Raw genomic sequence first — 12828 nt, 5'->3', positions numbered from 1 at the left:
TGCATATCCAACAGGGATCCATTAGCATTTGGGGAGAGGACAATGTGTAATTAAAACAGTCAGCAATATATCAACACACATGAGATACGACTTCATACGGCTTTATGAGATACGCATGTCGAACACTGTACGGTGTTCAAGTTCTTAACACAAGTTAAATCCCCAAAAGTCTCTCAGTCAACTATGACGTGACCATCCAGACACTCCATCAATTAATCATTAGAGACACGTCCAATTAACTCTGGTCAGACACTAGCACACATCACCAGAACCAGAACCGCTGGAAACTACCGGACACAGAGGATTTGCCGTTTGATGTGTCATATGTGAGTTCAATTCAGCCAGAATTAGGCAACACTGAGCATCACTGAGATACTATTATAGTTGCTATTGATATCATACATTTTTACATTTTACTTTTACTTTTAGTTGATGTTTAGTGTATAGTCTATATAATAATAATAAACAAATATTCTGTAAGAATATGTTTTTTTACTTATACAAAGAAAAAAGAAAAGAAAAAAAAGTAGACACATGGTTGTAAAGGGATCTTCATGGGACCACTAAAATACCTTAATATTTAAGAGTGATCTACAATATTACTCTATTTCTGCAGAATAAACTAAGTTTACTTTGCACATTATGTAGGTGTATGTATCCCACAATGCAGTGCAGCTGACTTTACTTTATTTTGAAAAATGAACCATAAACAATATCAAATGTAATTCTTATTTGATCTGTGTGATGTTCCAGTGGTAGCGCCCTCCAGTGGACGTATAACATCGGGATTCATGTGGACCGCATGCATGTGTTGCTGAGGTGATTCATCAGAGAGAGATATGCACGTGTGTCTTCTGCTACTGTAAATTAATTTGATCATAAATCTGCATAAGAGTGTAAAACTGAGAGAAGAGAGTGTGGTGTGCTTATAAGGCCTCTTAGACATGAATAATTCACACTAGCCCAAGGCAGTGCAGCGGAGTGTGTGTGTGTGTGTGTGTGAGAGAGAGAGAGAGAGAGAGAGAGAGAGAGAGAGCACTGCTATGGCCTCAATCCATGACTACAAACATTTGACATCACAAACACAATACATACAACATAAAGTAAGTATATATATATATATATATATATATATATATATATATATATATATATATATATATATATAAAAAAAAAAAAAACAGACACTGGACCTGAAAGGCTTTGTGGGAAAGCGTGCAGAGACACACACGCACACGCACACACACACACACACACACACACACACACACACACACACACACACACACACACACACACACTAAGGAAACAGACTACTGTATTAATCATCATAATGCAAAATTGCAATAAAAGTAAACATGAAATACTCCCTGTTCAGTTCTGTTACTGTTTACTAAGCAATAGTGTTGCACTGTTAACTAAAACTATTAAAAAATTCATTCATTCATTTTAAATTAATCTAAAACAAAATATAAATATTTAATAAAATTTGGGGAAAAACTGATATGAAAATAAAATCTAAATATCATTATAGATGTGATAAAATAACTGCAAATATAAAAATACAAGCAGTGTTAGCATATAAACAGCAATGTTACTGTGCTATCTGTAGTAAGACCATATTAACAGCATGTGTTATATATTTATAACTATGGGTAGATCCATGCAACTATTGTATTATTTAACTCAACTTCAGCTTTAACCACCATATACATGTTAGAGTTAAATCATGGTGAAAAGTACCCTAAATTTCAAACAGTAATACTTTCAGACGTTCTGCTAAAGCACAGACTCCATGCATTATTAAACACACATGTTCAAGACAGGAGCAGTGTCACGATATCTCACAGCGCTTCTAAACCCAAAACACTGATCGTCCTCCCTGCTGGGACGGGACAGCTGTCACCAACACCATCAGCGCTCTCATTTATTCAGCAGCTCTCACATCTCAGCGCTGTGTGGAAACATAACGGGCTGCGATTCGGCCTTTTTGGTGGACGAGACCTCACAAAACATTAGCTGAGGTCAATCAATGCGCTCCTGAATGACTGAATGCCAAACATTTTAATAATGCAGAAACACTGACTTGCTGTTTGTGCTTGAAAGAAACACTTTATGGTTTAAAATGAGGATTTGTTTTTGTTGTTTTGATGGTGAGATGTTTTAGGTGATTTAAGATCAGAACTAAATGAAAGAGCATCATTTGTGACTAGTTGTCATCGAGTTAGTTGTGATTCTCAGGCTGATCTCCAAACGCTGTTAAATCATGTCTGTTGTTCCTAAACACACACTCTAGAGCAATTATCAATAATATTTTAAGCACACACATTAAAATTAATAAATAAATAAACAAACATGTAAAACCCTATATGCATACATAAAAAAATAAAAAACCTGAATAACTCAAGGCTTTCATGTCCTGGTGATTGTGTGGTAGGTGATAACCTTACCTTTCGTCCTGTATCTGGACATCTTTGGGCCAGGATCCTGGCATTTCTGTCACAAATCCCATGTCTTCATGGGAGCTGGAGGACGACTGGTCAGACATGTGGGCAGGAAGAACAGGTGGCCTATCATCTTCAATGATGACGGTGTCGTCCTGGGGCATATTCACAGTGGGGGACAGCTGGAAGTGACCTGCGAGACGGACAGAGTACGTCAACGTTTTGCTGGGAGACGAAAAAAAGTGGAAGTGCTAAACTTTGAGATCAGCTTCACTAATCTGGAGGACAAACTGGCTTTGAACGACCGCAAAAAGTGACTTATATCCCTCTAAGAGTGTAAGAAGTAAGGTGTACACTCACATGTGACCAAACTGTTCCATATAAACATTTATGCACCGCAAAAAAAACAATTACATTTGAGTCTGAAACCAAAACACAGGTAAAAAAGTCACTTACTGTAAGTCAACAAAAAAAAAAAAAAAAAAAAAAAAAAAAAAAAAAAAAAAAAAAACAAAGCAGCCGGAGATTAAACAAGGATGTTTGAGCAGAACGAAAAGCACATGTTCACAATTAAAATGAGGCATTTCCATCCTAACATGAACTCCTGGAGTTCCGCTGTGTGTCTTTCCAAGTGTATTTATTTAAACTATAAGTCATTTTGCAACTTTAGCAGCTGAAGAGCAATCAAATGTAATTACTCCTACATGAAAAAAATAATCCTGGCATCCTTCCAGCAAAAATAATACTGAGATTTAGTTTCAGCGAGGCCCAGACCACAAAATACTTGAGCAGAAATAAACGAATGTTCATGTGTATTGTGTCATCAGGCCAAGCACACAACATCAACATCTGAATCTTGCAGCTTTGGCATGATAACAATTTTACCTTCAAAAAAAAATAAAAAAAAATAATAATAAATAAATAAATAAATTATATAGTGTATATGTAAAAAATTTTATATTATATATACATACATACATACATACATACATACATACATACATACATATATATATATATATATATAATAAAAATGAATGAATGATTGTGATTCATTAAAAAATAAAACAAATAAATTGTAAAGAACAATAAAATAAAATAAAATGTAAAATATACAATTGTTCTGCACATCAAATGTTAAATAAAATATGTTTTAAAACTAAATAAAATGCAAATATAAAAAAGTATATGATTAATTTAAAAATAAAACACATAAAATATTATATAAATATAAATAAAATAAAAATACAAATACAATTGTTGTGCCCATTACACATTTAAAAATAAAATGCAATAATATATATATATATATATATATATATATATATATATATATATATATATATATATATATATATATATAGGCTATATATAATTTTTTTGTTTTTTTTTCGATATTAGTGCCTAGTAGTAGCCTAGTGGTTAAAGATCTGTGACGCCGACTGATGGGTCATAGGTTTAACCTTAAGGGCAGATTGTAAAAATCTGAATTATGTCCATAAGAAAGTCAAATTTAGATCACTCCACAAGGACTGTTTCTGTTAATAAGTGTATGTCATTTTGGATTAATCATAACCAAAATGACAAATTTGTAATTAGTGGAGTCAATTAGAGAAGTTTTGTCATGTCAATTTAGTGCACTGGCATCAGAGCATACATGGAAAAAGGCCACTCAAAATGTGTGAACGCACACACAGTCCTGAACAGTAAATGAACAGCATGAATCTTCAGGAAGTGAAGCGAATCATACACTGACTCTGCTAACCAGAACACTAACCCAACCCACAGAGACATTAACACTCCTCTAACGAACAATCTGCTAAACCTTCATCAGTGAACCATCAACATGTACACAAGACGAAACATTTTCAAATATTTACAGAAGAACTTGGAGATGAGCAGTGTTTTCACAGCGGTAAGATATGAAGACAAATTTCATTTGATTTCATCAACATGACTGACGAAACATTAAGAAAATGCAAAGCATGGTGGCTCTGGAGCTCTCAAGGTCGTCTGGACGTTTACAAGAGGCTTTGATGCTGCAGGGGGTCCGTCCCGCAGGACAGGGGACACGGTGAAGATCCACGAGAGACTCCAGACCCCAGAGCTTCATCTCATAGCAATCATCCATAACACTGGAGAAGAAGTTACCGAGCGGTTGCATCAGCGTATTACACACAGCCTGAGCAGTGGGTCAAGAAACACGGGACACTTCTCTCACTGGTGCACAGATAATGGACCGGCGTACAAATGAATGCATATGTGTGCGCAACTCTGAAAACTTGAATTTCACACTTGCTGAGTCGAGAAGACATTTATACATGAGTGTACACCAAGATATTCACAGAAACATATGCTCAATAGCAGAAACTGTATAAAAAAAAGCCAAAGCCCAACACATGACTGCAATAACAAATAAATCTGAGGAGAAAAACATCACGATACTCACTGGGCAAATGTAAAGTATAATATATATAATATTGAATCTTCTCGCGAAGTAAGATTTGTGCGTGATACGGAAATGACACAAAAGTATGTGTATAAAAGGTTTACATTATAAAAGTTTCTCAGAAATAATCACATTTTAATAATCACCACTCGCTGTGAAGTGGAAGTGACCAGGCAAGGTCATAAAGCCTTCCTTGAGCGGCTATGTTAACAATTAAAACAATAATTTGTGCAAAAAGAATTATTATTTATAATTTGTATGATCTAGATGGACATATGGCGTATGCCTGCGAATACAGGATAAATTGCATCCCTATAGCTTACATACTGAACACTTCTCTGATGCCTTAAATACGTGACACTTATGTATTAGGCTGTATGGAATGGTTGGCAACTCTATTTTGCATAGATTTTATTGAAAAGAGCTTAGGCTCATGTAACCAGAAGTTTTAAGATATATGAAAATGCTTTTAAGTTTTTCTTGCCTCATGGGTTTACATTATCTTAACAAGCAAAGCAATTCAACATTGATTTCACAGTGTGTCTGTGAAACTCTGAGGTACCATCGTAGTAGTAGTGTTTGTGAAATCCATGGCCATGAACAACACAAAGTATCTTACGTGTGAAACACTTAATGCAATGCATAAATGCACGTGACAAACGTAAATGGTGAATTGGTGAAATAACACAATAGTGAACCAAAGGGAATACTATGGAATTCTGTTCCAGAAAACTTTTTTTTAAATAAATAAATTCAAGAACTTTCAAGGACATTTATATATGTTTATTTTCAAAAACTTTGCAGGGCCTTGAAATTATTATTATTATTTTTTCAGATTCACAAACTTTCAAGGATTTCAAGGACCCGTGGGAACCCTGTGTCAAAGACCAAGACGAAATCCTGAAGAAAAAAGAAATAAAACCAAAAAAGAAAGGATCCACACACTTAAAAATGGCAGTCTGTCCATGCAAGGTCTTGTTCTTTCTTTTTTTTTTTGCTCATGCAGAACATGGTTATAATTGGCTTTACTGCTGAATACAGTCATGTTCTTGCATTAAACGAGACCTTTCCAATGGATTTTTTGACACAAGGGCTGACCTCCTCGTACAAGGAGAGTTACTCTTGGCTATGCTAAATGGTGTAAAGGACACCTACAGAAACAGCCAATGTGACACTGTGAAAAGGTGAAAGTCTTTAACATGGAAGATAAAAACTCTGAGACCACAATTCTGCCGCGGAAAACTAATAGGCCTACCGTTTTATTGAGATTATATCCTCTGTCCGCCAACTTACACTCATTATTTCATGGTGAATCATATAAAATCTGCCTAAAAACTGACCTCTTAATTGCAGGAGAAGAAAAATAGTGAAGGTGTACTTGGCTTATTATAAATTCGGCTCTGTGAAGAGAACAGGACATCAGAAGTAGAGGACCGCTTAATTTCCAATGGTTTGTAAAGGCACAATGAGGTACCTGCTCAGTAAGCAGTACTAAAAAACCCTGCTGGATGTCCTTGAGAGAGCTTTGTTCTGGAGGGAAGGTGTTAGCGACTGACAAATCCTGCTCACGTCTTCTCAGCACCGTGTCTGAGTATGAATGGGTTAAAAGTAAGACTAATTGTCTTAGCGCTAGTGTACAAAAAGAACTGCATTACCTCAAGAAACACACTATTCCTCTAGAATCATTTACGACAATATGCATCCGCCAATAAACTTCATAATGCAACCCAAACAGGACACAGTTTGGCTTGAACTGGATGGCCAAAGCAAAATCTTAAGACTGTTGCTTTATTCAAAAGAGCTTTCCTTACCAAACACATAATGCTTTTGTTCAATCATGAAGATTTCTAAACCTCCACATCATGCTTGCATCCCGAGGACATTTGACTCAGGTCATTTGAGGATAAGCATCAAGGCTATCATGTGCAGTCTTTCCAGTCTGTCGGGTCTCATGCAGAAGCCGTTTGTGTTTGTAACTGCCTCTTCTCTTTAATCTGCACCGAATTCTCCTTGCAGGGCGCTGATGGCATGGTGGTGGGCTACTGTTGTTTTCGGTCATGCTGCGATCAAACGACCCCTCGTGGGGTCTCTCTTGCTATAACAAACAGACCCCCGTGCTTGTTTGCTGGGCCCAGAATCAAAACATTGTGGGAAAGGCTGCACTGCCCCCCCCTCGTTGATGCATCCATAATGACAAAGGGCAACAGATTTTCATAATGCTCAGCAGAGGAACTTTGAGGAATCACTACTTGTATTTCTTGTACATCAAGACCAAAATGTCTCAAAGCAACCATACTCTCAATTCCTCAAAATGATGCAACTGTGACAAAAAAAAAAAAAAGGTACAAAAGCTGTCACTGGAATGGTACCTTTTCAAAAGGCACACCTTTGTACCTAAACAGTCCATATTGGTAACTAAGATACATATAACTACCTAAAGTGTACATATTGGTACCTAAAAGGTAAAAAAGTGTACCTTTTGAAATGGTACATCCCCAATGACACTTTTTGTACCCCCTTTTCTTTCTGAGAGTGTAAACTGCTAATACAAGTCAAATGTAGCTGAAGAAACTGGTTGAACATCATAGTTTTTCGGATGAAGCTGTTTGAAAATGGTGTTCTTGCTGGCTGAGCTAGTTGAACTTGAACTGGTGGCACCAAACCAGCATGGCAGCATCCAAAATATGACGTGCTGATCACCAAAATCGTTTTCAAGATGGTTGAGCTTCATAATGTCCAAGATACCCCTTTATCCCAAATGTAAGAACAAACTGAAAGCTCATGTCATTAGACAATTTATTTCTTGCAAAGTTTTCTGTGGAAAAGCCAAGTTATTATAAGATACTGGTTTATCTTATAGGGAGCAAAGGCTATAGGGAGCTGGTGCATTAAGTTTAGGCATTTCAATAACATCTAAATAAGGTCATTTGAAATCTGGGCTTCACCGAAGAGGCTTGTGGGAACATGGAGGTTTCAGTTTCCTCCAGTCACTGAAAAAAAGAATAATTCAACTTTGTGTAATCCGGTAATCCAAATTTTTTTTTAAATGAAATAAATAGGCCAACATGTGGTATAAATCAGAACTTCCCATGTATTTAGGAACAAAGTCATCAACAATCAGCTCAACTTTTCCCACAAGCGGGGGAGTGAGTGAAAGCCAAGAGTTTGTAAAGAATGTCCATCTATAGTGGCTTGCTGTGGTCAGGGGAAATCCAGAGGGTCAGGGTTGCAATGAGGGTCTTTGATGGAGTATGTTTTTTTTAAATATATCTTCCAAAAGTACAGCACGCATTTGACATTGTATGTTGGCAACATTAGCACAGTCACATTTGATTTGAGTTAAGTAACTTGAGAATGTCTTGTACTGAAAACACAGGAAATCGGGAAAGAAAAGGCATCAGCCATTAAAACAACAAAGTTCTACATCTACTCTCTGCCAGAGTAATAATAATGTAAAAAAAAAAAAAAAAAAGTTTGCTGGTGTAAGCTTGTCTCCCAGGCTGCACATAACTCCTCTAAAACCAGAAAAAAAGATCAGTGCAACCACTTTGGATAAAAGCATCAGTCAAATGTATAAATGTCAACTGGTGAAGGTTTGAGTACATGCTTCATTAACACCAACTACAGGATGAGTGCTCATAATGCCTCTAAAACCAGCAAAAGATCAATTCAGAACAATTCAGACATCCATCTTAACCAATCAACTTTTGGTTGACAACATTCAACACTGAGCAACATCAATGTCATGGGTTCAATTCCCAGGGAAAGCAATAACTTAATAAAAAAAATGGGTTCCTTGAATACAGCGTAGGTCACTTCAGATAAAAACATGAGCCAAATGCATAAATGTCAATTAAAGTTTGGGTACACCTTTGATTTGTGAGGCTTGTTTTATACTGGATATTGTTTAGACCTATCATTAAAGGTGCAGTATGTAATATTGACAGCTAGCTAGTGGTTGAAATGTTCAAAATATGGTTTGTCCAGCCCGCTCCTCCTCAGACGTGGTGATCCCACTTAAGGGAATGAACACAATGGAAAAGCCTTACACTTTGTTCATGAGTTGATTTATTCTCATTTTAATATGCCTCATGGCTGCAATATGCTGTTTCCCCCTCTCTGGCTACCCAGGGAGTTGAAATACTATTGGATGAAACTGTAGTAGTGACCAGAATCACACATACCAAAACGAAACCAGGATCGCACATTTCAAAAGTAGAATAACTGGCTACAGCGTAGTTTTTCAAAGAAACAAGTATGTGAAATTAGCACGCTTCCTAAATATATGTGAATGTATTATAGTGTGTTTTATGCTTTGGTACAATTACATACAGCACCTTTAATGTTAAGACAATGTTATTATGGTAATTCCTCTTTAAACTGGAAACAATAAAACTGTGAGAGAAAATGAGACTCCCTAAGTAGCGTCTTCTGTCTTAATGAGCCAACTGAGCTAGTGTGTCTTTCACAAATTTTGACAGTTCAGGGGCAATCACACAAACCTTCTCTGAGAAAGATCTTAACACAGATTTTTTTTTTTTTTTTTTTACAAAAGTTATTCATGCTCTTTGTTTGGAGGAACTGAAGTACAATTCAAGAGGTATGAAATATCAACCACCAGTGAATACACTATAAGTTGTAAAAAAAAATATGAAAAATGAAGGCAGGGTTTAAGTAATGCAAAAGAAAAATCTAACATCATGTATCCCTGCTTTAATAATAAATCTATATTGGATAAAGTGTTTAAACAAATTGGCTATTACATGACCTGAAAAGTTTTCTCTTTCAGAAATTGTAGGGATAAAAAAAAAAAACCTTTCCAAAGCATTAAACACGACAAACCATTAAATACTGCTAAAAGTTAAACTGCTCCAAAAATAGTGTTCTTGGCCACACTGCAATCTTTTATTTTAGGCCCGTCCCAACTAACGCACTTGATGTGGGTTTGAGGTCTTGTGTTCTGTTCCTGTGAAGCTCACGAGAACAAGCTCACGAGTGTCCCATTTGTCATGTAATAATTCAGAAGGGTGCTCATAAGAGCCCCATATCCATGATTGTGATTAATGTCATTCTTTATTATTATTATTATTATTATTTAAATACCTACGGACCACTGAACGTCAATCAGAAAACTCCTGACCACATAATTTACATTTTACAATTTAGAGAATTTATCTTGTTATTGTTTTATACCAAATTGCTGTGCATTAACGTGTTAATTGGCAGGTGTGTTTTGTACACATGTATTGTTTCTGTGTGTGTGTGTGTGTGTGTGTGTGTGTGTGTGTGTGTGTAATACTCTAGAGGCCTTGTCCCTGAGCAGTGTATGGCACAATAATATCACAAGTCTTCCACTTCTTGTTGTGCAAGTGATTTGTTCTCTCCGTGGTCACTCTGTAAGTCTGTAATCTCCCATCAACCCTCCTCCTGTTAGCATAACAGCTCTCATTATCCTGTAGTCTTCATCAGTAGATGAATACAGCGAATGTGCTAATCTGACAAGTGCAGACAAACCACTTAAGAGAAGCCGAGGGAGGCTGAGGTGGTGCTGTTAGTGTGATGCAATTCCCAGCATACCTCTGTCATTCTAGTTCTGCTACAGTTCCACTCACAAGAGAGCAGAGATCCAGAGAGAAACACACCTTGAGGAAAAAAAGGTCACAGCATTGGGATGCACGCAGGGAAGGGATGAGAGTGGGAAATACTAAAAGGTTTTTATAGATTAAATATCTGCCCTTCTTATAGACTGAGCTATAAATCAGCTTTGGCATGGAAATAGAATTTGGTTTGTCACACACGACCATTTTTATTATTATTATTATTATTATTATTATTATTATTATTATTATTATTATTATTATTATTATTATTATTATCAAAGGAATCAGTACTTTTATTCAGCAAAGGACACATTAAGTTGCTCAAAAGTTACAGTGAAGACATTTATAAGGTCACTTCTATAGTTATTTTGAATCATTTTTAATTTTTTTAATTTTTTGTAATCAATTTGAGTAAATTTGTATAAAGAGATAAACTGAAGTAAACCCACTGAACTTCACAATTTACCATTGGAAGTTTCGCTTTGCATAGTGTATACATAGTGTTAAAAAATTCATGACACTAAACTAACAAAATAAAAAGGTTATAGAAAAAATGGCAATTGTTATTTTAGCATTTTGAATATTCTGCTGCAGCAGACTTGCTTTTCACGCAGAAACAATTACAAAACACATTTTTAGATATTTTGTAAAATCCTTGTGTAAAATAAAGTGAGAAAACTGCAGTTAGAAATACTGATGGCCTGTAAGTGTTATTAACTGATGAAGTTGTTTGATTGAGTTGTATCTCCACACTCTTCAGCTCCTGACACTGACCACACAAACCACCATAAAACCCTTCCGTCCCACTTCCCTTTGTTCTCTCCGTTCTTTCATTAGCAGTTGCTTTGCAAAACAGCACGTCCAGAAGTAACTGACGGCTCCTCAATTTGCGACACAGTGTGATTTTCCTCTACTGGCTGGACATTTCAATTCAGATAAAGTTGTGCTCACAGCGAGGGCGACCACTAATGCACTCCACGTCAAAGAAATTACTGTCAAGCACTTGCTTATTTTTGTACTTTTCTTAAAATAACAATCTATCCCTCAGAGTCTCGCCAAAGGATGAGGAAAAGAGAAATGGAGGAAGAAGAAAAAGCTCATTTGATTCAGCCCAAGACGTGCATCTCCCACCTGCTGCATTATACCTTGACAAGTAGCCTGTGTCGTAGCGACTTGAGCGAGGTGGATTCACACTGCCAGTTAGATTGATGTAAGACTGAGTGTATATGTTACATCATCACACAGTTTCACAGCCGGCAGCTCTTCCCACCGACATCGCTGCCAAACAATCAGACTGACAGCCACTGCAGCCAATCAATGTGATGGCACTATATTGTCAGATTAATAGCCCCGCCCATCACTCTGACTCACAGGGTTAGTTTTAATGCTCTTTTATGTCTTTATCTAGCAAAATATATTAAACAGATACTGCATTAAGATTAAATGTTACAAGATTATATTTCAAGATTCACTCATTTTCAACCCAATGCACTGGTGGGAAAACAGCACACGAGAAAACATTAGCATTAGCTCTTCAAAGATTAGCTTTGAAGTAGTCAAGTTTAATCACCAATGCAGCTGCAAAGACATGCAACATTAGCTTTACTGTTAATTGGTTTTATGTTTGAGGAATAAAGGAAGTCTAAAGGAGATAATTAGCTGTGTGATACATGAGTTTCCACAGTATTAGCTCCACATCTACCTCAGATGAATCCATTTTGTTGTAGCATCCACATATGTGGACAATAGTGTCAGTCAAATGACTAAATGTAATATATATATATATATATATATATATATATATATATATATATATATATATATATATATATATATGTATTCACACACACATACACAAAACTGTCATCACACAGTTGCAATCGCAAGCCGAATTACTAGCCAAATTGCTAACCAATTCACACTCCTAGCAAAATAGCTAACTGAATTACAAGCTAAATTCCTAATCAAATCACTAGCTGAATCCCAAGCTTTATTGCTGGCTAAATGCTTGCCAAATAATAAGCTTAATCGCTAGCCAAATTGCTAACTAAATTACAAGCTATATCACTAGTCAAATCACTAGATGAATCAAATGCCTTGTTTCTTGCTAATTGCTAAGCAAATTACAAAACTTGTTAGCCAAATTGTTAACTAAATCACAAGTTAAATTACTAGTCAAATTGTAGCCGAATCACAAGCCTTACTGCTAGCCAAAAGCTATATTAGTTATCAAACAACAGATAAATCACAGGCCTATAAATAAAAACAAGTCACAAATTATATCGCAAACTGTTTACTAAATTACAAGCTGAACTATCACTAATCACAAGCTTTA

At 36.0% G+C, this 12828-nt stretch overlaps 1 protein-coding gene across 4 annotated transcripts in view; it reads right to left on the bottom strand.

Annotated features, from left to right (window-relative positions):
- pard3aa (par-3 family cell polarity regulator alpha, a) overlaps window positions 1-12828 on the bottom strand; it is a 408430-nt gene that overhangs the window by 140806 nt on the left and 254796 nt on the right. For all 4 annotated transcript variants that reach the window (XM_026238220.1, XM_026238223.1, XM_026238222.1 and 1 more), the window contains one exon: window positions 2451-2637. In XM_026238220.1, the coding sequence (XP_026094005.1) occupies window positions 2451-2637 (187 nt within the window). The remainder of the gene's footprint in view (window positions 1-2450; window positions 2638-12828) is intronic.

Source organism: Carassius auratus, chromosome 49, assembly GCF_003368295.1.
Source record: "Carassius auratus strain Wakin chromosome 49, ASM336829v1, whole genome shotgun sequence".
Classification (NCBI taxonomy): Eukaryota; Metazoa; Chordata; class Actinopteri; order Cypriniformes; family Cyprinidae; genus Carassius; species Carassius auratus.
The sequence above is the reverse complement of the archived record's forward strand: the minus strand, read 5'-3'. Positions and strand labels throughout refer to the sequence as shown.